The sequence below is a fragment of the Nanorana parkeri genome, unplaced genomic scaffold (genome assembly GCF_000935625.1).
Source record: "Nanorana parkeri isolate BGI_ZX_2015 unplaced genomic scaffold, ASM93562v1 scaffold916, whole genome shotgun sequence".
In the NCBI taxonomy this organism is placed as follows: domain Eukaryota; kingdom Metazoa; phylum Chordata; class Amphibia; order Anura; family Dicroglossidae; genus Nanorana; species Nanorana parkeri.
In genome coordinates this window covers 464185-490883 of record NW_017307184.1, presented here as the reverse complement: position 1 = coordinate 490883, position 26699 = coordinate 464185, and the positions used below count along the sequence as shown (strand labels likewise).

Genomic DNA, 26699 nt, shown 5'->3' with positions numbered 1-26699 from the left:
GTACTGCAATACAAAGCATTAATAACAAAAACTTTAGAAAGAATTGTATTAAACTTCCTTTTATAAGCATTTTTAAATGGAAGCATTTTTACACTCATGATTGCAATTTGCAAATTACCTGAGAGTTAAACATGCTGGCAAGTGAAAGGTAGAGGTGTGAATAACAATCATGACTTCCTCATCTCACATTTTCAAATGTGTTAAACATGATATAGATTGATAAAGCAACACTGTTTTACAATATAAATTCAGTTTTACTTCTTTTGGGGCAGTACTTATAGTACTCATGTTACTATATGTCGTAGGAAGGCAACCTCCGCAGTCCGGCTGTTGTGGAACTACAAGTCCGATGAGGCATTGCAAGACACAGGCATGACCCTCAAAGGCATGATGTCACTTGGAGTTTTAGAAAACTTGGACTGCCTAGGCTGTCTACCCCTACTAAATGTATGCCTCTGAATAAGGTAGAATGTTTATATATAGTTAAAAAAAATTGATCAAAATACAGAAGACAAATAGTTGTGTTGTAGTTGTACATGGAAAAAAACTACTATGACCTTAAAGTGAACGTGTGGCCAGGTTACACACATTTGAGTATTTACATATAGTATACATAGTACATGCAATGGGGGGAATTTATCAAAATTGGAGCAGAACACATTTGGAGCAGTTGCCCATGTCAACCAAATATCTTCTCTCTTCAGTTTGTTCAGTTAAGCTTTGAAAATGAAAGGTGGATGCTGATTGGTTGCCATGCACAGCTGCTCCAGATTTTGTCTGCTCCAGTTTTGATAAATTCCCCTCGTAGTATTTACACATTTGAGTATTTGCATACATATTGACATAAGCACATAGTAAATGTTCTTTAAAGCAGAACTCCGGTTAAAAAGAAGATTAAAAAGTCCTTTACCACTAGATGTCATCTGTCAGGAAGCCAGAACCGGAATTTGGGCTCAGCAATCCCAAACCTGCACAAAGAGCTTTGCCAGGTTATGGGTATTTGCATGTACATGCGTGTGTGAGCCAACATGTAACTCAAACTTTGGCACCCTTAGAGCTATTTATGTTGTGATGTCCAGTACTCCTGTGCTGTATGATTGTCAGCTACACCCGTGTTTCTGAGTTCCATCATTCTGATAAGCTTACCTGTTACTGACCCGATTTGTCTTGACCTCTCGCTACTCTTACATGTTCTAGACCCTGGCTTGATTCTGACCATCGCTTCTGCCTAATGCCTTACACCGCAATGATCACATGTTGCTGAACTATGCCTGTTCCTGACTACATTCCTGCCTTCTGCCTCAGTATCTTACTGCCTGCCTGTTTTCGACTCGACCTGGCACGACCACAGACTGCCTGAAGACCCATTCCCAAAGTGCTTCTCTTCTGTTCCTGCAGCTTGCCCAGGGTCTACCTGTATTGCAGAGACTGTTGCCTGGAAAAGTCATCATCTTCTGGCACTTGTGCCCCTCTGCGCACCACACTCCTATACCCCATTCAGGTGCTCGGGGACCATAGTTATAAGAAAGGCTGCCCTCCTCAAATCAGACTTCCCAAAGGTACATGACATCACCATTCTTCCTGGTTGAGTGATGGTTTTAAACTTTCAACCCACTTCCTATGAGCCCAGGCTGGGGATGCATAATCAAGTACTACTGAACTGAATGGTACTCACATGTCATTATGGGAATACTGTTCTGTGCAGTGGTAGGAACCATCAAGTGCCACTGCCAGAAGATAAGAGGAAGGATTTCAAAAGAAAAGTGAGAGGTAAAAAACATGTGATGCCAATATTGCTATGCCACCATATAGATCCTCTCTAAGGTTATATCTAGACTATGGGGTACATTAATAGGCAGCACACTGTACAAAGAAGAAACAAAATGATCATAAGCAATAGTACATATACAATGGACTGGCATCCAACTGTTATCCAAGCCTTTGACCCAATCCTAAGTACTAAAGACAAATATTTACTTACAGTGTTGTATAGTAGGTAAGCTGCATGTCCCCAATTGGTTTAAAAACCATGCATTTCATGCACAGACTATTAAGAAGCAACAGAAGGAAGAGAAACCCCCAGGCAAACTGGATAACAAAAGTTACAAAATATGTCCTCAATGAAACACAGTATAGTGTGTTTCAGTAAGCACACATTGTTTCAGGTTTTAAAACTGTTTTTGCTATGACTTTCATATTTTTATATGCTTGCACTTTTATATTTTTTATTGTAATAAATGTAGAGATTTGTAAGATTAGCCACTGGAGGGAGTTGTCAATGGCTCAATGCTATCACTTTGCTACAACTGTTGAGATAAGAACTACTTTTTCTTTTTTTTTTACTGTTTTTGATGGGTTGGCCAACCCATAGATTTGCATTGTGAAAAGGAGAAGTAGAACACAACCAGGAAATAGATCTTGTATATGACATGCATAAATATTGTTTGCATATAATTTGCATGAATAATTACAATTATACATAGGAACAGTTTTTAAAGCTTTGATGAGCATTAATAAATTAATTTAAATTAAACTGATCTATGAATCTAAAAAAACATAAAAAATACTCGGCATTACCTTTTAGAGATTCTAAACAATCTAAAGGTGCCTATACACTGCGATCGTACGAGAATCGAGCAGTGTGAATGGAGACATGCGACCGTTTCTACTGTAAGGTCGCACGTCTTCCGTCGAACCAGCATGTTCGAAAACCAGCCGGGAATCGTACGATTCTCGGCTGGTTAGAACGGTGCTCGGAAGACAAATGCCGAACGGGCCGGTGTGCGCACGCGCACACTGCCCGTTCAGCATTGCGGTCATCGGAAGCCTGCCCCTCAGGGGGGCGGGCTTGCGATGATCGAGAGTGTGATCTGCCTGTCCAAGATAGGCAGATCGTACGTTTTTTTAATCCCTGTACAACCATCGCAAGACTAAGGTCTTGCGATGGTTGTACAGTGTATGGCCACCTTTATAGTACTCTTTACACTCAGGACAAAAAGTAGCATCTGTACCTCTGATTGCTCTCACTTCACTTGCTCACACAAAGTATCTTCTGTCTTTTAATGGGTGTCTAGAGGTTCTTTGCAAAGTTATATGGGCCTCACCTGTCCTACATTACTAATAAATTCTTAATCACTGACTAGCAAAAGGAGAAGAGGCAAAGAGAAAGAGGACCCTGGACATCATGCTGGGGCATCTAGTGGGAGTGTGGGGACTGGGGTGGCAGGGACTTTAAGAATCTGGCTTTAAGACTGCCCGTATGACAACTAATTAGGAAAAACTATACCAAAGCATATAGAATTTATAAATAGGCTTGTATAGGATATATACTGTAGAGAGAGAAAAACATCATTTTTTCACAGTTATAGAAAGTCAATTGTGATTATCCTACCTGTCAATGATTGCACACATGTCAATGCTGATGTTTTCAAAGCTCCCTTGCTTCCCCCGCTCTATGGAATGAAGGTCAACCAACTGGTTATCCACGTGGATGAGCTGCATGCACCCTTGAAACGAGTTTTCAAAAAAAGGTCGATCGGTATTGTTCGTCTTGGAATAGAAGCCTAAAGGGAAACAATATTTTAAAAATTAAAGATATATATAAATATCAGATCAATGACTAAAACATCTTTTTAATGACAGATGACTGAACTGTGGTTACAAGGCAATTCAGTTGTGTAAACGATTTCGGTTTTAATTGGAGTATTTGTCTTCTTCACTAGCATAAAATTGAAATCAAAGCAAAAGTACGGTGAAAAGCTATATATTTGTGTGTTTTAACAATAACACTGACAACAAATTGGATACATTTTCTCTGTAAAAAAAGTGGTAGTGGTATAAGCAGCAATATTAAACAAGCACCAAAAAAGGTCAGGATCAGAAAAATCGTTATTTATGCTTATGTACAGAACAAAACAATGTTATACCAAAAAAAGCATTTTTTCTAGGTTTTCCTGAAGCAACATTTATTGTATTATATGCTAGGCATGTAACGTGGTTTGTTTACATGTAATTCTGTTTTTGTGATGGTATGATATTAGTAAACAGTTTGATTGCCCAAAAATGCACTTTCACTCTGATACTCTAAGGCAGGGGTCTGCAAACTCTGGCCCTCCAGCTGTTGTGGAACTACAAATCCCATAAGGCATTGCAAGATTCTCACAGCCACAGGCATGACTCCCAGAGACAGATGCATGATGGCATTTTTAGTATCACCACAGCCAGAAGGCCAGAGTTTGTCCACCTCTTCTCTGAGGACTGTGTTTACTGGCTTTGGCTTTGTGCATTGACATCGTTTGAGAAGTGTCTGAGATCATTTAAAATTCATTGACAAATCCATTTGACATGCAGTTGACCCCCTTCTGACCTGCACTGACCTGCTTAAACCTGAATTTACAGTCCCATAAATTAGTAAGGGGAGAGATGTTCTATGAACAAATGTTCTGTCGACACAAACTCTCATATACATGCCATGTTCATATGTGTGAAGTGTGAATATCACATGTGAGTTCATTACTAAAGAAACAGTAATAAATAAATAGTATCACATGTGAGTTTTTTTTTACTAAAGAAATAAAGGCTATTCACTTAGCAATTCAAATGTTCACTTTCCAAAGTGTATGTTTACTTTGAACCTGGGACCAGTGAGGAAAACTTAACAGAAAAAATATTTGATTTTTGCAAACGAATAATTGGTTGATTGAACTGATGCTGTCTTACCTAATTCATTAAGCTCAGTGAACACTTTGCAAAGTGAACAGCCTCTTTCAGTGGATCAAGGACTTCAGGCCTCCTCTAACGTGATCTACTAAATTGAAGCATGCAGAGGAACACAAATTCATGCTAAGTTAAAGTGCCACTAAAGCCCAAACTTTTTTTTTTTGATAGACTGGAGAGGGATTAGAACACCTGTTTGGGTTTGTATTGCTCTCTGAGTCCCTATTCGGCAGATTCACCCTCTCTATTTGTTTTGGTGACTTATCACTAAAAGTGAAAAAAAATCTTTGAACGAAGACACATATGGAATCCCCCCCCCCCCCCCCCCCCAAAAAAAAATCCTAAAAAAAGTTTTGACTTCAATTCTACTTTAAGCACAGCATGTGGCCATTCAGCCTAGTACACTCTTTCAGACTCCAGTATCAGAAATTTTACAGTGGGTGTTCATCTTAGATCATCTGCTAAGCTCTCAGTTTTGATGCACAAAACCATAGAATAAACAGATTCCATGCAAAGATAGTTGGGGGGACATCTTAGGAGTTATTTTTAGATCGTATTGGATGCATGATGTTATAGTATTTATTTATTTTTGGTATGGTTATAGCGCAGACAATTTATGCACCGCTTTACGTATTGCGCATTCACATCAGTGCCTACTCTCAAGGAGCTTACAACCAAAATTCCCTATTGCATATGCATACTTACAGGGCCAATTTAGACAAGAACCTTCCAGCATGTCTTTGGAGTGTGGTAGGAATCCAGAGAACACGCAGGAAACCCACGCAAGCACAGGGAGAACATGCAAATAGGTAGGGGACTCCTATGCGGCAAGGCAGAAGTGCTAACTACTAGGCCACTGTGCTGCCTCACAGACAAATACATATTGAATTTACATTAATAGATAGAATTAGTTGACATGAGAACTGTTGGTGTTAGGGGCTTATTTCGAGCACCAGGGCCCAAGGACCTCAAGCTACACCTTAATAGGCAGGTCTGCCTTAATAAACAAAAAGCAATTTTGAACAATCTTAGATCTTGATAAAGTTTGTTTTTGTTTCCTAAAGACCAGTAACATAGTAAAGGGCCTTGACCTCAAGAATGCAAATGTGTGATTACTATTGTGAAACCAATTTAACCTAAATTACTTAATACACTGTCTGCATGCTGAACAGTAATGAAATGCTATGGGGAAGAAATGTACTCTATAATGAGCTTCACTGAGTTACTGTCACTAACACCCAGCTGTGAGAAGCTGGCAGTAATTGTCCATTTTCTTCATTGTGTACAAATATATCAAAGCCACACTGGTTAAATAATCAACAGAAAAAGTTTAAATGTGAAAGCAGAGCAACTGCTTTGAATCAGTGAACTCCCTCTATCTTTCTATCTGGTCTGTTTTATTTACACAAAATTGCATTCATGTTGCTAACAGTTTTCTTGTTACAATCAACGATGAAAGCAATGTAATGGAGCAGTGTTCCAGAATCCTGACATCTCTGCAAGATTTGCAAGGCAACTTTATATAGGAAGCCATAGTTACTGAAGTGTCATTATTCTGAAGAGACACACTGCTATGTATTCAGGAAATCAATGTACCTTCTAGATGATTTAGTCCCTGGCCATCTGGCAGGTAACTGAAGTGCAGATAGTTTTTCAGGATAGCTATTTTTCATATCTACAAAGTTAAGCAACAGTAACGGACAGGGGCTCATTGGTAAAGCAACACACCTTGTAAACATTTTAAATATTCAACAATTTGCTTTCTGTTTGGCTTGAATCTGCTGGTAGTCCTTTAAAGATAAAATTAGATGGCTGCTTCTGTAATATATATTTAAACTTGTTCTGCACTTTATTTTCTCTAGCAAACAAATGGGAATACGCATCATTGATAAAAAGAGGACTTTATAAAACAGAATTTCAGCCATTCAAGAATTAGAATTTATCACTGAAAAATGAAATATGAACTCACATTGGAAGTGAAAGTGAAAAAAGTTATGTTAAAACATAATTACAATAAATAAACAAACGTTAATAGTTTATATTTTCATTATTGGTTCTCATTATTGAGCATTTTTGGACACGCAGTTCAAGATCATTTTGACAGAATTTTGAATGCAGAGAAACAAATTATTTTATACGAGGTGTTTTTTTATTAACCCCTTTGCGACTGCAATATGCCTTTTTAAGTTCACATGAAAAATGCCCCCTGCCATGTGAAAATGTTAATTAACCATGCAGCAGAGAACTAGGAACTAGGAACTGTTTGTTCTTGTGTTCCTAGTACTCAGGCTCAGAGTCAAAATGAAAAATTAGTCATAGCATCATTGTTATATTAACTGACACATACTGATACTGCTAAAATTGGTCTATGCGCCTATGCTTAAAAAAAAAAAAACTGCTAGTGTGATCTATCAACTGTGCTAAAGAAAAAGAGATTGATTTACTAAAAGACTACACTCTCTTAATCAGCACAGTGATAGCACTTTTGTTAGCACTTCTGCCTTGCAGCATTTGGGGTACCCAGTTCGTATCCTGGCCAGAACACTATCTGCAAGGAGTTTGCATGTTCTCCCTGTGCTTGCTTGTATTGCCTCTGAGTACTCTGGTTTCCTCCCACACTCCAAAGGCATGCTGGAAGGTTCATTGGCCCTGTATGCATGTTTCCTCCCACACTCCAAAGGCATACTGGAAGGTTCATTGGCCCTGTATGTATGTGAAATAGGAACCTTAGACTGTAAACTCCTTAAGGGCAGGAACTGATATGAACATGCAATATGTAAACCGCTGCATAAATTGTTGGCGCTATATAAATACCAATAATAAATAAATAACCAAATTAACCGGTGTTAACTTTGAACATTCAATAATGTGCAAAGAAATTAGAATATATAGGAAATGCATAATTGGATGAATGAAGTGAATACAGCTTCCCTCAGCTAAGTACAAATATTCTTATTTTGTCCACTTAATTGATATTAATCTGAATTCTATATAATGTGTTGTAGCCTGATTCACATTGCCCCTGGGTTTTTTTTTTTGAAAGCTGTGCTGTGTAACCCTCTCTCCCCTGCTGCTTAATGAATCACCAATTGTATTTAAACTTTCAAGACAGATTTGAATCTCATTGGTAGCTGACAAAATCTTCTTAGTACCAGCACTTGATTACATCAGGATTTGTGCATGTGGATGGCTTCAAAATTGATGACAACTGATTACTGACTGAAGGCAATTAGTAGGGCTGTTACACATCAAGTAGGCAGTTGGAAAATGTGGAATTACTGAGCAAGTATGCTTTGTCCCCTGTATGCGTTTCAAAGCTTATTTTTAATACTGATTTAAAGTAGATCTCCATTTAAAAAGTGAAGATCTGCTATGTTATAGGGAGCATCTAGAAATTAGAGATTGCACCTAAGTGGTACCCTGCAAAATCTACCTTTTTAAAAATTATTTATTTATTCAACTCACAGAAACAGATGTTAACAGGAAATAATCAAAGTATGAGGAGATTTCATCCAATACAATGCAGTATAGTGATTGGTAATCAACAACAGGTCAAGTCAAATTACATTTCCTAAGTTACTTCAAACATCAGAAGATAAATCCAATATTACATCGGTTCTGAAATTTCTTTTTCCATAAAGTAGGAGGAGATAGAAAGAAAACATGGTACAAGAAAAGACAAAGGTGGAATGGCACAAGACCCGATACTGAGCAAATAGAAGTAAGAAATAGAGGTCAAAGGGTATCATAATTGAGAAAGAAAAGAAAACTGGGATAAGAAAAGAAGAATATCAGAAAAAACAGAGAACCAAAAATTGGTTTACCAACTTCACCTCTTGTTAGACTCTAATATGGGTCCAGACAAGGTGAGAACCCTATCTGGGAGAAGCGACAAGCAACTACAGAATCGGTCATGACCCCTAAGATGAAATACATAACACATATATTGCAATCCAATAATGCAACAATAGAGCAAACGGGTTCAAAAGGCCCCTTAATTCACCCGCCACCCCCATGGGAACACTCCGAATAGGTCCCATGATTTCACCACCACAAACACCTCCACAGAGAAACCTGATCCACAGGTAAAACCATAGGCCCAATCCAGACTGCTCCCTGCTAAATTAAGCCAGCCCCCCCCTCCCACCCAGAAAGACCAGCCCAAGGCTCGAGAGTGTATGTTTACCCTCAGCTAACCCAATGAAAATAAAATGGTGAGATATCATTAGAGTTCCCCCACTCCATCAATCAGCACAGCAGATATCTCAATTTAACACTAGTACAACCACAGTTGATAAAAGACTCTGCATTAAACGGTAAAGAGCCAGAAGTGAAGAACATGTCCACAGCTCCAGACAAGACATGTGATGGTCCCAGGATCATTTGTCACAGCTCCCTAGGGACTGGATCACTAGCTCTCCTTTTAGATAGTGCAAATCAATGGCATTGAGATCTCAGTCTCTGCGGTAGTGCTGAGAAAGTTGGCACAACAGAAAGATCATATGCGGTCCAATCTGCAAGTGAGAAAGCAGACCAGTTCAAAAAGGTGAAGAGGGCTGGGAACTGGCTTGGAGATTGTAGAGTAAAAGATTCAGGGCCTTTATGAATCAGAAGCTGAAAGGGAAATACCCAGTGTTAGGTTAGTCCAGCGTCTCTCAGGATACGTAGGAGTGGCTTGAGAAGGTTGCACATCTGCAAGGTGCATCTAGTGAGGTCAGGCAATATTTGGATAGTAGCACCATCAAAGTCGTTCGGACCCTTGGCCCAGGCCTTACATAGAATCTCCTCTTTGAGACCAGAATAGCGCACTCAACATAGTGTGTCATAAGGTCTGGAACGATTGTTGAAGTGAAAGGGTTGCACTCTATGCACCCTGTCTAGTTCTATTTCCATGTCAGGATTGCGATCAAAGAACATATTATGGATGGAGCGAACTCTGACGTTGAGTTCCTGGTTAGATGTTTTTGAAATTACAACATATTGCAGTCATTTTTTGCCAAGGGGAGGTTGAATAATCATCCTGCTTTACCATGCTGAGTCAAAGGGGCAAGTAATTTCTAACCCATCAGAGCACTGACTCAATCTTGGTAGCATTTCTTTTTGCATTTAGCTGCAATCAGATGCTCCCTCCTTTGAGTGCCTCTGCTGCCCTGATGTCAGACTCCATTCTTCGTCATTAGGATTGCTACCACCCAATTAGGAAAGCAGTAGCTCTGTTTGAACAATAAAATGTGTAATACAACATTTACAGTGTTAGCACCTGGATACACGGGTTTTTGTTTTTGCTTCTAGCTGAATGAAATATTTGATATGCAATGCTTGACTTTTATTTTAGATCTTGTGGAACTGGGTTTCCTTGTTTTTTTGCTCACTGTTATACTTGGTATGTCACAAAACAAATGCTGTAATTGCCTTTTATTATTTTAGTGTTAAGCATCCAGCAGTATTTGATAAATTCAGTTCGATAAAAGCTCTGGAACCACCATTTGGAATAAGTAAAACTACCAAACCAAGTAGTAACACATCTGACATGATTTATTCTAAGTGCTAGGCATTAGTGTGAAAATATGTCCCTTATGTAATTTGTCTTTGTTCGTATGTAAGTTTCCTAGGTGCCTATGTATTTCTAAAATTTATGTTTAAACATGTTTCTTTTTTTATTATTATTATACATGATTAAATAGTGCCAACAGTTTGCCCAACCCTTTGCAAAATAAAGGGAGACAATACAGTTACAATTCAATTGAAGACAGGAGGGTTAGGAGAGGTCTGCTTGTAAGAGCTTAAAATCAAATTAAACCTTGGTGCCTATAAATCAATCCTATCTGTAGAGTTCACCATCAAGCTTTCTTTTTCTGATGTTTATTTGTACTGTACTGAAACAATATGTAACCATGAACAATACCCATAAAGGTAATATGCCTGACTTTACAGCATAAAAGTCAAAACAGTGTTGCAAAATGTTACATAATTAAACACCTGGGGCACCCTGGGCTAGAAAACAGAAACAAATTCTGTATTGCATTTGTGGTGGGTATGGCAAGATTAAGCCATTCCCACAAGTGCAAAGGAGATGATTAAACAAAACATGTGCCTATTCCCTATATACACTGCACACATATGGCTTTGTACCCAAAACATACTGCTGACAGTGGTGAAGGAGGAAAAACCCCAGCATCAGTATGAGGGAAAAATTGCCCCTGTGTTGGTGGTGTCACTAGAAGCAAAAGAAAAAATGTCCCTGCATCAGTAGTGTCACTGGAAGTCTTCAGAGTCCTCATTTCACATCAGAGTCCCCCCTTCACATCAGGGTTCTCCTTTACATCAGAGCTCCCTCCTTTACCTTAGATTCCCCCTTTCACATCAAAGTTTCACTCTCTGTTCATATCAGGAGCTCCTTTTGACATCAGATGACCCCCTGGTATCAGAATCCCCTCTTCACATCAGAGGTTCCCTATTTTTACATCAGACATTTTCTTCCTCACATCACAGTCACCTCAGGGTCCCTCATCCACATAAAAAAAACCCTCTGGCACATCAGATTCCCCATTTTGCATCAGCATTCACATTCCTCCTTTATAACAGAGTCCAGCTAAAATCAGGGTCCCCAGGATGAACCCAGAACATGTTAGTAAACTTATATCCCTTCCCCCAGCTGGCCTGGGATCACTGGAATAACTATCTTACAATGCTTACTGCAGCGTGACTGCAGCAGCATGGCAGAGCAGATCTGGATGGAGGCAGGCTCCAGACACAACGTTCCTTCCTTCCTCCTCTGAATGCAGGGGGAGAGGGAGACCACAAGCAGTTATTGACACAAATCTCCAGTGTGTGCAGTGAGAGCACATTAGGCCCCATTCTCCTGAGGGCCCGTGTGCACTACATGCACTGCACACATTATGGATATGCCAATGAAAACTTGCTTATATTAGCCCATGAATCTAAGGAGGTAGTTCCCCCTCCCCTAAATTAATCTACGGTTTCTTCTTAACTAAAGCTAGGATGTTTTCTGTATTTAATGATAGAATGCCAATTCTGTTCTTCCACTCCTGTTTTAGGAGGAAGAGGGAAGAATAGGTTTAACTTTGATGCAGTTCCTCTCCCTTCTTTCCAGGGATTCAGGACCAGCAATGAATGTCTAGCATTTGCAAGCCTGTAGATTAGAACCTCAGGGAATAATCAAAACTCCTGATTTGCACTTGTCACAGGCCAGTCACACAGAAAATATTGAAGGTGTTGGATCACCATGACAGTTAGACATCTAATTCAGATGAATTGATCAGCAATTGCAACCTCCAAATTCTCTTAGTACATGTTTCCTTTAAAGTAGAAAAGTTTTTACAACTCAGCTTGGTGACAGGAAGATAAGTGAAGGGATGGTTGTGAAAATGTTTTACAGGCACAGATATATATATATATACCATTTACTAGCTAACCAACGTTCTGGTCCTTCACAGTGACTGTTTTCATATGAGGAGTCCACCATCCACTGCTTTATAATATATGGTATACTGAAAGCAAGGAGGACAGTCATAATAAATTACATTATTCTTGTGTTCCTAGTCACTATAATTTTCGGATTGAAACTATATTAGCGCTCTTTTTTAAGCAGATGCAAAATAATGTTATTGAATTGTGAAATGGCTTTATTGGATTGCAATTACAAATGCAATAACAGCTAAAGAGATGCTGCACAAGCATCTGTAACATTTTCATTTCCCTCATTGCCTACATTTATCTATACTTTCATTGAAATAATCGCTGTGAACTATGATATAATAGAACTATTTGAGGTCATTGGTCTATAAAGGGCAAGAGTTCAGGAATATATATACTGATAAAACTGAAAGACAGAAATAAAAGGCCAATACCAAATAAAAGACAATCTTGTTAGATTAATCATATATATTCAATTTTTCCTTTAAAAAAATGCTTTAGATGTTTAAGGCACCAACTGAAACAATGCAGAATGAAAGCGAAATCTACCAGCCAGTAATGGCCCCATTCTTTAGAAGTTTCTTCAAGCTGTAATGTAGAAAATAGCCCTTTTGTGAGCTAAATGAAATTGTAAATGCTTAAAGGCTAATTGCATATCATGGAGTAAAAAGGAAAATATGCCTGACAGCAATACATGTTGAAAGAAAAGGATTGTTGAGATTAAGCTCTTTCAGCATCCTTATTTGTTTGAACTATAAGGCATTTAGGTCTTAAGGTTAAAGTATTGAAAGGTGTGACAATGTAGCCCTAGGTAATGTCTCTGGAAAGGGAGCAGTACAATTGCTTCCCAGGGATTTATGTTATGTATTACTCCTATTTGTCAATCCATCTACTCATCCTGTTTGCACAGTTAACAAAAAAATGTCTTCAAAAAACAGCAGCAACAGGTACATCTAATTTGCAGTATTTTTGCAGGAGATACTACTGGTTGGGAAATATAAATTTTACTTATGGGCTTTAGCATTTACTGAAATGGACTGAATAACTAACAAGCCCCTTACTGTGGGGATACCATACATCATCATCATAGTCATCATCATTTTCAGTCCTCTCATCCCAGTGGAGGTCAAAGGTGCAGTGACCTGATTAGGCTACATCAGACTTTCCTTTGTATGACCATGCATTCCAGTTTTCCATCTTTCTGATGATTTCCCATGTCACCTTTTTTGAGCTGTAATCACATCGCTGTCATGTTCTGTGGATTGCATCAAATGGTCTCAGTGGAGTATCCCAGGATTCATCTATTAGATGTGCATAGCTTTCGGAACTGATACCTTTTCGTACAAAGGCACTGTGTTTCTACTTCCAGTTGTTCTCAGATCCTTGTACTTCTCACCCTAACACTTACATTTCATTTCCACATTTGTGCTGATTTTATTCAAATGTCTCCATTGCTCCAGATTAAAACATTCCAGATACCCAAAGATTATAGTCAGCCACCACTTTGCATCATTGCTTCTTGAACCACATAGCTCCACTGATTCTAAGTTGCCCTATGTTGTACCCTAAGAAGAGTTTATGATGCTTTAAAGACTGAGTGGATAAAGTATACATTAGTTTTGGGCTTTATCACATATCATGTGTCACACAAAATCTGGTGCCGCAAACAAACAGACATGCAACAAACAAAAAGTCAACATTAGCACCATAGATCTTATTACATTGCATTCTAAAGATTGCTGTCACATGTAATTGTCATATCTGGGAACTGAGATGGCCAAAAATGAGCCATCAATACCGAAATATATATACAGTTACCAGGTCATTACTGGTATCTCTTCAATTTCCAGTTGGTCCGCTAAGCTGCGTGTATGACTTCATCATTTGATTCAGGCATTCAGCCTAAAATATGCAAGACACCAGCCACTGTGCTGCAAAGAGGAGGACTGGAGGAAGATCACAGCTGGGTAAATGATGATGTCACATGGGGAGGATATCTCTGGTGAGCATGCGCTGGCTAAAGCATGGGGAGAGTGAGTTTGTGTACACAAGTATCCCTTTAAAAATGTCTGCTCTGGTGTGTGCATGAGTGGGCGCCAAGTCAGTACTAATGCAGCAAAACCTTACTATGAAAATCAGTATCACCTTCAAATTGTCTGCCCTGGTGAGTGCATGGTTGAGTTTATTGCTTTATTCCAATAGTTTCTTGGCTCATATATACATACTGGGGAGGTCTGTTGTAACCTCTATAGTACTTTATTTTGGATATTGTTTTGTATTTTATTGTAGACTTTAGACCCATCTGTTATGTTCTTCCCACTTTTAAGTGTATTTCGGCCACACCCACCATTGGGCCCTCCACCCTCTGCCTCGCCCACATTCTCAGAAATTACGATTTTCCAAAGTCCCCAGATATGGCTATAATTTATTTATGTATTTTATGTTTAAAGTATCTACTGTACATCTTTATATCACACTTTATGTATGAAAGTTGACCTGGCATGCTCTCAACCACGGTGACTGGAAAGGAAATCCGAAAGCAAATAGGTAACAATCGCAAATAATAAACAGGTGAAGATGGAGGTGAGAGCGCTTAATGTATTGTTCCTTTAAACAGGAAAACAGATGAGCTGCTCACAGCAGGGAGTCTCTTTGTTTCTGTACAAAGGGTTTTGAATCATCTGGGTGTTTTCAGTTTTTCTGGTAAGTATTCCCATGAGCCCTGCTGTAAAATTTCAAAGCTACATTCCAGCTGTTCTTCATCAATAACAATTCCCTAATAAATAGTTACGGAGTTTGATTTCTGCTTATTTACATCAATATGCTGTCATGCTAAGGTAGTTTACAGGATTAAGCACAATGTACCCAGCATCAAAAAATGACCACAAAAATAAAGATAACAGTCTATCCAATGCAAAAGCTGTGAATGGCTCCAAATTATCCACCTGTTACATAATGTAAAATCTTCCCCAGTGAACCAGCCCTATCAAGAGGAAAGCAACTAAAAATTTTTTTTCTGCTTTATCCAGCAGATCCAGGCAGACTTTGTCTTACTTATCAGGATGTTTTACAGTGTTTCTGCATTTGGTTTCTGTTGGGTCCCCTCCTATCAGAAGCTACTGTAGCCCACAGTAAGTTATAAAAAATATAGGAATCCAGCAATGCATTCCTATGGGCAAAAATCTTTTTTTTTCCTTTCTATTCTGACACGGCTCCATGTCAGAATAAAGAAAAAGAACGGAAAATCATTGTATCTCTCCTGGGCGGTCAGGAGCGGGAGACTCCCAGAGCACCCGGGAGAGTTTTTGTTTCTATTTTTTGACAGCAGCAGAACCGCCGGCCAATAGAAAACTATTGGGCGGAGCTAGCTGTCATTGCTAGCTCCGCACAATCGTTTTCTATTTATTCTTTTGGACTTTTAAATGAAATCAGCCGTACAAGCCTGAAGTGAATAGCCGAACAGCGTTCAGCTCACTTCACTTCAGGTCAGTCTTTCACTCGGTTGCCTATGGCAGCTTAGTGAATAGATCCCATAGACTGTAAGGGGGAATCCATGCAAAAATACACAAAAAGTGGGTTTCCCCCTTCACATTTAAGTGCCCCCTCCAAATCAAGATTTCCCCTTCACATCAGAGGTACTCTTTTCATCAGTAGATCCCCTTCACATCAAAAGCACAGGGGCCCCCGTCATATCAGAAGCCGCCATTTCAAATCAAAGTCCCCCCTTCCATATTAGAGTTCCCCTTTACTTCAGGAGCCCCCTTCAAATCAGGCTTCATTCCTGCCTTCACATCACAGACCCACTACCACAAAATTTTGAGGCACCCCTGAGGAAGCAAGAAGGCACACGAGTGTGCCACAGCATCCTGGTTGCGAAAAGGCTGTGCTAGCACATTACAGAAGACAGAAATGGGTAGAGTCGGAAAGTATTTATTTCCTCTATGACAAATGTGCCTCTAGCAAAATGCAGCAACCTGTGACAAGGTTACTTAAACAAATATATTATTTAATTTTTTTACATACATTGTTTCCGGCAATTAATCTGCCAAATCAAATTACCACTAAAACATTGCATGTCACATTGCTTGCTGTGTAGGCAGTTATAAAATAATATTTAGTCATTTGGAAAAATAAGTAGTGGATTCTCCAAACATGAGTTGGCATGATTCCTAGATGCAGACGAAAAATAATATTTTAGTCAAACTCATAATAATTGCACAAAGTGTGCTTAATGTCTTAAAACCTTAACATGAATCAGTTAATAATGGGCATTTGTAATATGAGATAATGTTTGCAATGAATGGGACGGTGCCTTGCATTTACTCTGTAGCTATTGGGGCTGGAGTAAGTTAAAGGAGGGACACGCAGTGGACATGACGAGACTTGGGAGCCGGTACTGCCAGTTGACCAGCAGACATGTCTGCAGCACAGAACATCCGACAATAGGGGATCATGTTGAAGCTTTGGCAACACTTCAGCCTCACCTTGGAGCCAGGTGCCTTATGATAAAGCCATGAGTGTACGAATTTGAATGTTACATTGGAATTGTAAATTGACATCCCTGGACTTGGGTAGCTACCTTAGCAATATTGCTAAAACAGTAAGTCCAGGAATGTCCATAAAGTAGCCACCCATTTATAATATATACTGTAAGTGATGCAATATAGCTGAATAGTGCATTTATTAATATGAAGGAAAGGGTAAATGTCTGAATGGCTTTTCAAAAATATATGTAGGTTTGTTTTATTATGTGTAAAGGATTTTTATTTGGTGTAACATAGTAAAACAATACATACACTTTAAGTTTTCATGATTAAAAGTGCATTATTACATGTAGAGAAAGCTATGTGTACTATTATTCACTGGTATATTATTCCTGTCAGAGCATTAATTTTAGCCCAGTGTGTGGCTGTAAAGTTCCAATAGATGTCTATTTGTCACCTGCCTGAACTCAGAGCTGAAGACTTTCTTGGCTGATGTAGTAAGGTAACCCATCAATTTCTTTTAGGGAATCAAACCACAATTTCGATGTAGGATACAGGACCACACCTATGCAGTGCAGAATGGCAGAATTGTCACCCCAGTTAGCTGGCATGTTGGAATACAATACAACTTTGATTTAATATACATGACATTCACAGCCCTGGATCGCCTGCATAAACCATCAAGAGGAGGGGATTTCGACAAACTAATACTGCAATGTGATGCTAGATGGATTTTTAACCTGAAAGCCACTCAACCACCAGGATTACATGAAATATTATAATTTTAACCGTTAATATGATTGAAATATTATTGCATATGATGGTTACATAGTTACATAGTATTTGAGGTTAAATAAAGACATTAGTCCATCAAGTCCAACCTATTAGGATCTCATTCTAGGAGTACCTGTACCCCTGTATATTACGGTCCCTTAAGAAATCGTCCAAAAGTTTCTTGAACAATTCCACATTATTTGCTGAAATCACCGCCTGTGGCAGTGAGTTCCAGACCCTAACTGATCTTACTGTGAAGAACCCCCTTCGCCCCTTGTGCTGGAATTTTTAATCCTTTATTATGCCCTCTAGCATTTTACAAACTACCGATGTTAGACTGACCGGCCTATAGTTCCCAGGTGTGCACCTTGCCCCCCTTTTGAATATTGGGACTACCGTAGCACTCCGCCAATCACTGGGGATCCTACCAGTCATTAAGGAGTCCTTAAAAATGAGGATTAATGGTCTAGTTATAACCTGACTTAATTCCTTAAGTACCTTGGGGTGCAGGTTATCCGGACCCACTGCTTTGTTTGCATTGAGCATTTTAAGTCTTTGTTGTATCCCGGTTTCCATCAACCACTGGGGTATATTTTGAGTTAAACTGGGAGTTTTATCATGTGTGTCAAAATCTATTGATTTTTTATTGTTTTATTCTTTATTTATTGAAGTCGTCGACGTCGTGGACAACGCTGGACGTCGTGATTGACCCTGTATTACATTGGTGGATCCATTTTTCTTTTTTCTTTCTTTTTTTAACAATAAAGGACTTGTCAAAATCCTTTGTTGTGTTTTTTTTCCAATTAAATGATTTTTTCCAAAAGTCTGTTTTTTTATTTCAATTTTTTTAACCCTTTAGTGAATGGGTAAGGGTACAAGTACCCCTTACTCATTCACAAGGGGGGCCACATCTGGGTGCCCCTTTACTAAAGGGGTACCCTGATGTGAATAAGCCCCCTGCCCGCACCCCCACAACCAGCGCCCCAGGTCTTGTGGGGAAGAGGTCCTTGTCCCCATCGACACATGGACAAGGTGCTTTTCCAGGGGCGACCCTGGAAAAGCACCCTCCCAGTGCAGAGGCCATGTGACCTGGTATGCGGGTGCGCTCGCTTGTCGCCCCCCTCCCCTTTCCGGCCCTGCCAGGCCTATGCTCGGATCAACGGTCTGGTATGGAATTTTAGTGGGGACCCCATGTTTTTCCCCCCAATTTGGGGGGTGGGGTTCCTCCTTAAAATTCCTACAAGGACTTAAGGGCCTGGTAGGACTTTAAGGAGGAACCCCACACACTTTTTTTTTGTTTTGTTTTTTTCACATGGGGTCCCTCCTCAATATTCCTACCAGACATTAAGGGTCTGGTATGACTTTGAGGGGGAACCCCATGCTTTTTTGTTTTTAATGGAGTCCCCCCTAAAGGGTCTAGTATTGTTTGTTACCCATTAAGCAATGTTAAAATCACTGCTCCTTTAAAAACTGTATTTTTTAACAGTTTTTTTTATTGATTCCTGTCCCCCAGGGCAGTACCCGGATCCCCATGCACTTTTTATGGCCAATAAACTGCATATAAGGCTTCAAAATGGGGACATTTGATTTCCAATGTTCTACCCCCATAGACTTGTATTGAGTTTGAGTTAGAATACAAACTTTTCCCATGCTCGAAAGCTCGTATTCGAACCGAAAATGGGGGTGTTCGGCTCATCACTATTGACTGAATAGAAGCCTAACTGGGATAAGTATTCATGGGACACTATATAACTATTTGGTAATGGGGCTATGGAATTATTTGTTTTGGTTGTTATATTATAATTATGGGACTATATTATAGATTATCTAAAGGCCTTTTGGGATCCTCTGTTGTCCCCAGGCCAGGAAGTACTTGATGCCTGGATTTGGACGGAAGGTGCAGATGGAGGATACTGTGCCCCTGGAAACACATACAATATACCAAGCACAATAAAGTCTGATGAAGCAGATTCCACTCTGCGTCACTATCCATCCTTGTAGCATAACACCACGCCAAGTCTCCACTTTCATTGGATATCTACATTCATATGACCAGACAATTTGTGACGACACTATGGACCTTGAACTCTATATACTTAGAAGGTTGCTTTGGCATTGGTGCAATTGTGCTAAGTTATATACATTGGGGCATTTTTTTTAATGTTGGCTCTGATGATGTACTTTTAAAATGTATGAAATAAAATGTACATATTTAATATATACTTACGACACCTTTAAAATCCCTGTACAAGGGGTGCTTTGTAGTCAAAGCATTTGTTTTCTTTTAGGGAATCATGACACCACCTTTGTTAAATGACAGATGTTTGCACAAGTTATCAGTACTGGACTCTACAAGCATATTAAAAAAAAAAGTAATACCTGAGAGAAAAGGCTAAATTATTATAAGGTCAAATGTGGAAATTCAGACTATTACAAAAGCCCCTTGGTGACTGGTTTTGCTAGGTAACCTTTTTTATGATAATACATATATGTGCGTCATTTCCTGGGGAAATAAAACTCTGTTTGGGTGCTGTTTATGTTTATGTCCTATGCTAGCTGTATTTAACTGTACCAGCCATTGATTTACAAAAAAGGTTTGAATAAAGCTCCGATTTGTCAAAGTATTTTACTGAAAACATTTCTCTTGTTAAACACTTGCTTACAAGATGGTAACATTTCTATCCTTAAAATGTCATATTTGTTATCTGAATGACATTCAAAATTACATGTTTTGCATAGAACAGAGGGTGGTTTGCTGAAAATTCCATTTTCTAAATAATGAACTACCCATCAGCAGTAAAACCAGTACTTGAATGTATAACAAATCCTTTTACATATGTTTAAGGAAACATGGGTGTTGTTTCCAACACTATTACTTAAAGTGACACTAAACTCAGCAGTTAAATCTTAAAAATGCATTCATGTACCTTATCCTTTAACAAAAAATGTATCTTATTTGTGCATCACTCAGCTGTAGATCCTCAAATCATGTGTCAGCACAATGAATTTGTGCTGACACTGTCCTTCCTTCTGGGGGGTGACTACTTTTGTTCCCCATGGCCCCCGTGTGTTTTAAAGAAGACATAGCTCCAAGCTCGTTCCCTTGACAGACTACAATCTCAAATTTAATTACCTAATTTATATTGAAATTGTAGTCCATCACAAGAGTGAGCTTGGAGCGGTGTCTACTTTACAACACACACAGGGACCACGGGGAACACAAGTAGTCACCCTTCAGAAGGAAGCAGTGTCATCATCAATTCAGAGATGATTTGAGGATCTACAGCTGAGTATTGCACAAATAATAACATTATTTAAGATTTAACTCCTGAGTTTAGTGTCACTTTAAGCTTTAATTATTTGGTAACGGATGATTAACACTTCTAACACACTATACAAAGCTTCATAGAACATTTTTCACCACTTTGTCACAGCACAGGTGCTGGAACCCACCAGCTGTCTTGTCCAGGAGCTGAAAATGAATTAAAATTTACCATAGAAGGGGATTTAAGCAATATGCTTCTGCATTTTGATTACATTGGGAGTGTAGTGATGTCAAACATTAAGTTACGGCACTTCCTCTGAATACAAAGGAACTGTTAGTAATCTAATGTTGACTAAATGCAGCCAACAATAGAGCACTATGGAGAGTGATTTGTTGCACAGTTGCATGGGGGGCTTGGATTGGTTCTCAGCTGGCCAGATCCAGACCCCTCTCATGAAGAAAAAAGTGTAATAAACAAATTGTAAAAAATATAAAAATGAATAAATGGTATATAACTATAGCAGCATTACTAAGTGACGGACCATGGAACGGACATGGACTGAGTGTCGGTTCTGTCCAGATTGTGTTCGTCGACCTGCACTGGGTTATGGCTAACTGACAGTGGCCGAGGCTGTAGTTTCCACTGTCAGCCATAACCCAGCTCAGGCACTCTCAGCCCTTCATGCTTCAGCTTTCAAAAGGCGGCTGTAGTGCCAGTTATACAGATCATCAAGCACATTCCTGTGCTTGATGATTTGTATTGGAGGCAGGGAAGACATCAGAGGTCTAATTGACCCCTGATATATCCATAAAGAGAATCTCCCATCTCCAAATGCTATCACATACAGTAGGGGCTTGTTATCCCCTTTGTGATAGCAAAGGTTAAGTGAAAAAAAAAGTTAATAAAAGATGAAAAGTAAAATGAACAAATGAATAATGAACATGTGTGCTTAAGGCATAGACATGTATGTAAACGGGGAGTCCTAACAAAAAAAATAAAAAACAAACGGTGTGATGCACCAGGATTGGCACATCAGCACTGTGCCTGGGAATACACACCAGCAGCTGTGTGTTGTAGTGCAGTAGTGTAGTGTAGTGTATAAAAAATATTCCTTTCCTAGATTAACCCCCAGATGCAACAATGACAAAAAAAGATCTGGATGGCATTTGCATTCGCGTAACAAGCATCAAATGCTTATTGCTTATGTAAGTAAACACAATGTAATTTAATTTTTTAGCGATCGCAAGCCTGTGAAAAAGTCACCATCGTGCTAATGTGTGTCCTTGTCAACTCAACTTAATCTAATTAGAATGTTATGCTTACCATTTACGCAATCCAGCTTTTTTTACCCTGCGTACATTGCGACGTACCATCGCAAGGCAAATAAAGCACACTTAAAGTAAAACATATACATTCACTTTAATCTTTACCATCCTGCTACCTCATGTAAAAGTCACACTAATGTGATTACATTTTATTCAGCAAACATTGTTGATTATAGTTTGGGGTGTGCAAATGTTGCATTGGGGAAAATTACAGGGAAAAGCTTTTTTTCTAATTTTTTTTTGCTATTTATTCCCAATAAAAAACCAAGGAAATAAAATGCATGCATCCAAATGTGCTACCAAATTAAAGCTCTATTTGTCCTGAACCCTCCCCCTCCTCAAAAAACCCCCCAATGTATAATACGTTAGGGTAGACTACAAAAGCTATAAGATAAAATATGTGGAACTAAGACATCAACGAAAAACACTCAAATGGCTAAAATTTAACTCTACCTCTTAGGATTGTAGGTGATTATTTTTTCACTGCTGTAACTCCTTTCTCTATGAACAATGGGAAATGCATTGAAATTGCAGACTGACACTCAAAAATGATCTTATCTTGTCTTATCATGCTTAAACAGATTTAAGTATAGAAAAACAGTTTTGGTTTGTAGCTTGTTATGCATGCATCATACTTTAAATGCAATTCTATATCACAGAGATTGAGTAAACCAGGAATTAAAATTAAAGTGAATGCAATGCCTAAACTTTTTTTAAAGTTTGGGATGAAGTAGGGAAATCGTTTTATGCAGTTTGTATCAGATTGGGGTGATTTGTTTTAGTTCCTGTCCCAAAAAAACAACAGGAAGTAAAAATCAATCTTTTCAAAGCAAGGGGGAAATCTTATCTTAGAAATTCAGAAAAGAGATCCCAGCATTTCCAAAACATTGGTATTTTCCATTATATCTGTGCAAGCTATGTCGTTAGTGCAACTAAGACCCCAGCAAACATTTGAGGAGTTTAGCTTTTGGTGTGCTGGTCATCTTTTGCTTTTTGGATTTAAATGGTATCGCTTTGTGCACCCTACCCTTAAAAGAAAAATGTGCAGGATGGATTTTTATTCAGTGACAAAAACTAGATAGGGGTTCTAACACTTTTTCAATATATGCAAAACTGGAAAAACATGTTGCTTTACGCACACTTTAAAGACTGATTTCGTAAAGCATTACATGCCATATTGAAAAGGGTTTGTTTTGCATTGTGACCTTGTGGAATAGGCCAGAGATGCAAACTAGTGAGGGGAGTCCCAGAGAGATAAAAAGGTTGAGGGTTATTAAACCCACTGGTAGTCGGCCAAAACTGAATAATGGTTTGTGAATAGTTGACCATTAACAGATCTAGTTTTTGAAAGGTAATTGCAGAAAAAACCCCAGAATAATATGCACTGTTTAATAGGACTTCCTTAATTCTCTCCTTATAACCCGCTTGACAATTAACAGCTTAATATAATTTTTGTAGTCCCATGTGTTAATAACCTATGTTCAAGTTAAATGACTTCATAAACAAAAGTAAGATTGTTTATATGCAAAGATTTAGCTATACTAATTAATAGGTACATTGTAGTTTGACAGTGTATATATTTATCCAGAAAAGTTTTTATTTTCCTGAATCACAAACATCTACCTAACATATGTATATAAATGTGCCCTTGGTCAGCTGAACTGTGTGCGAAAACAACAGGGTTGTCTGGTGGTGGATTGGAGAACCAGCTGGAAGAAGAGGCTGCAGGGGACTGAGATGCGTGTGAAAATAGTGGGGCATCTGGCGACAGAATGGAGAGCCACTCAGAATACTGGGATACAAGGGGCTGAGCTTTGCAGAGAAAGAACAGGTGGGTCCGGAAATGGAATAAGGAGACGTGCGGTAGAGACCTCAGGTCAGCATAAGCTAAAACCAGAAACAGCAACCAATCCACTCTGTGTTTCTGGTAACATTTCTAACATTAGATTCCTTTTGTTACTATATGATTGGTATCTATTGATACTCTTTGCAGTTAAAAACACATGTACATCTGAAACATAATAGATGTATAGCTAATAAAATTGAAAATACTACATTTACTCTGAAGTATAACTGCACCCAAGAGATGACAACTTTTCAGGCCATTGTAGAGGGGGTCTCTCATTTCCCAACAACTTGAGGTAGCTCTGACCACAAACAGTTGTTTTCATAACTCAACTAGTGCCTGTAAATTGTATTTTCAGCAGAATATGATTATGTTCCAAAATGTAATTGGGTAACCCCAAAGGAAACCCTTATTATGAGCCTCTCAGAGGTGGACTTGGCACAAATGGCTCAGTTCTAGCTTGCTTCTAGCTTTTTTACCAATTCTACAGGCTGTTAAAATAATATTACCATATTTATTGTAAAGAGGAGTATGGGAATACACCTGATACAGTATCATCACCCCAACCTATCCAAACATTTAAAACATCCTTCAAATGTAAAATGTAGGAGGTGCATCTTTCCAATCATATAGAGTATATCCAGATGAAGTCACCACTAATAGTGAATTGTCTTTTACTAATGTGGACAAAACCTGTGTCTTCAAAATACACTTTTACACCACATAACTAGTTAATAAAATATAGTAATAATATAAGTATATGTAAACTCATACACTATAACCTCATGTAAGCTTTAATATGTTAATAACATTTCAAAAGTAGTTTTCAATGTTTTAAATTATGCAGATTGTAATAAAACAATGCTTGGTGATCCCGTCATGAAGGTTCTTGTTCAGCTACTTCCTGTAATAGGATGGCAATGCTCTGTCCCACTTGTGTGTTGAAATATGAATTTTAGTCCCATTGTAAGCCCATGGTTACAGTGTAGAAACAGATTACACAGGCATGGTCCACTATTGTCTTTATCAAGAAACTCTCCCTTAGAAATGACATGCAGCCATTGCTGGAGTACAAGCATGTAGATTGCAAGTGGCTGCAAAGAGACTGCCATAGATCAACAGTACTGAGATCAACCAAAGGTTGAAAAAAGTGGAAACAAGTATACTTTAGCAAATTCAGTATAATTCAGTTAGGGCTTACATCCTCTTTAGGTGTAATATAACTAATACAATGATACTGCACCAACTTCCAAAGAAAACAAATAAGACACACAAGTCAAGAAAATACCAATTTGAGAGGAGCCAGAAAAACCTACTATATAAAGTATATCTGTAAAGTGTGTAAAGCAGATGGGACCAGTTGTAGAAGTGTTGGGTATCCTTCTCTGATGACCCCAGTGCTAGGGCATCCGGATCTGCCCATCTCAACCTGTGACAGGGAGATTAGCTGAGTAATTCAGTCAGGCAGCTTCAGGATATACCACTTCCGCGCCGGTTCAGGCCTATTACCTATTAAGGATATTCAAGCATGCTCCGACCCACCCATGACCTTCTGGAAAGCGCTCCAGGTGCGTCATTTCCTCACCCAGTTGGTTCGACATCCACGGGAGATGCCTCCCCTGACCCCCTTCGAAGAACTTTGTTTAAGGGAGGGACCTATCCGTCATGGCCTGTCAGAAGCATACAAGCTGTTGGGAGACGCGCCTGATCTGCCCCTCCCGGGATATATCTCAAAATGGGAACGGGATTTGGGAACTACCTTTACTCCACCCCAGGTGGATAGGATATTTCAGATGACACACAAGGCATCTATATCCAGCAGCATCCAGGAAACGGGGTTCAAGATTCTCTCCAGATGGTACAGGGTCCCGACAACCTTACATAGAATGTTCCCACAGTGCTCACCACTCTGCTGGCGCTGCCAGACACAAGACGGTACGATACTACATGTGTTCTGGTCTTGCCCTCTACTCAGGGATTTCTGGGATAAGGTGGCGGAGGTCTGCACCACGCTGACAGGGGTTGTTTTGGGGTCTGATCCAGCTGAATATCTTCTGCACCTGGCACCCATGCCCTTACGCCGATATAGGAAATCCCTCCTGGTGCACTTACTTAGTGCGGCGAAGGCGTGTATCCCACTATACTGGAAGCGCTCGGTTGCGCCACCAATCTCAATGTGGCTGGCGAAGGTAGGAGAGATCTACAGAATGGAGGACCTCCTGGCCTCAGCTAGCCACAGAGAGACGCAGTTTAATCGCACCTGGTTCTACTGGATGGATTTCACTACTACACAGGAATACGCTGCCTTGTTAGGGGAGATGTGAAAAATAACACGGAGAGCGGGTGGCGCCTTTGAGGTGGAGATGTAGACATGAGGGGCTCCATTTATTTATTCACTCACTTGCAGTTTCCCAGCGGATGGGAGGCTCGCGGGCAATTGACGGGAAACGTGGCGAAGGAGGCGAGCAGGACCCGATAAAGCCTTGTGAGGCATTGTCTGTCTCCCTTTCTATACTACTTTTTTTTTTTTTTCTATCTTTCTTCTATCTTCAGTCTTCTCCTTTCTTCTCCCCCCCTCCCCCCCCTACCTTTTTGCCGCTATTTACCTCATGTACCCATTACTGTGCATATGGTATTGATGTATTGCTATAAGAAAAGACCTGGTCTGCCTCAGATGAACCATGTAGGCTCATGCCGACGCCAGATTTCGGTTGCAGTATAATAAGTATACCCTATGCTACATAGCGGTGGAAGTGGATTTCCTTGACTGATGTATGAGTACACTCTGTACTACTGTTGCTTTCTTACTGTTTTGTTATAACTTGCATAAAACTATAAATAAAGAATTTAT

General features: G+C 39.3%; 1 protein-coding gene across 1 annotated transcript in view; it reads right to left on the bottom strand.

Annotated features, from left to right (window-relative positions):
• LOC108794943 (contactin-associated protein-like 2) overlaps positions 1-26699 on the bottom strand; it is a 575529-nt gene that overhangs the window by 155653 nt on the left and 393177 nt on the right. The window contains exon 9 of the mRNA XM_018566095.1: positions 3392-3563. Within this exon, the coding sequence (XP_018421597.1) occupies positions 3392-3563 (172 nt within the window). The remainder of the gene's footprint in view (positions 1-3391; positions 3564-26699) is intronic.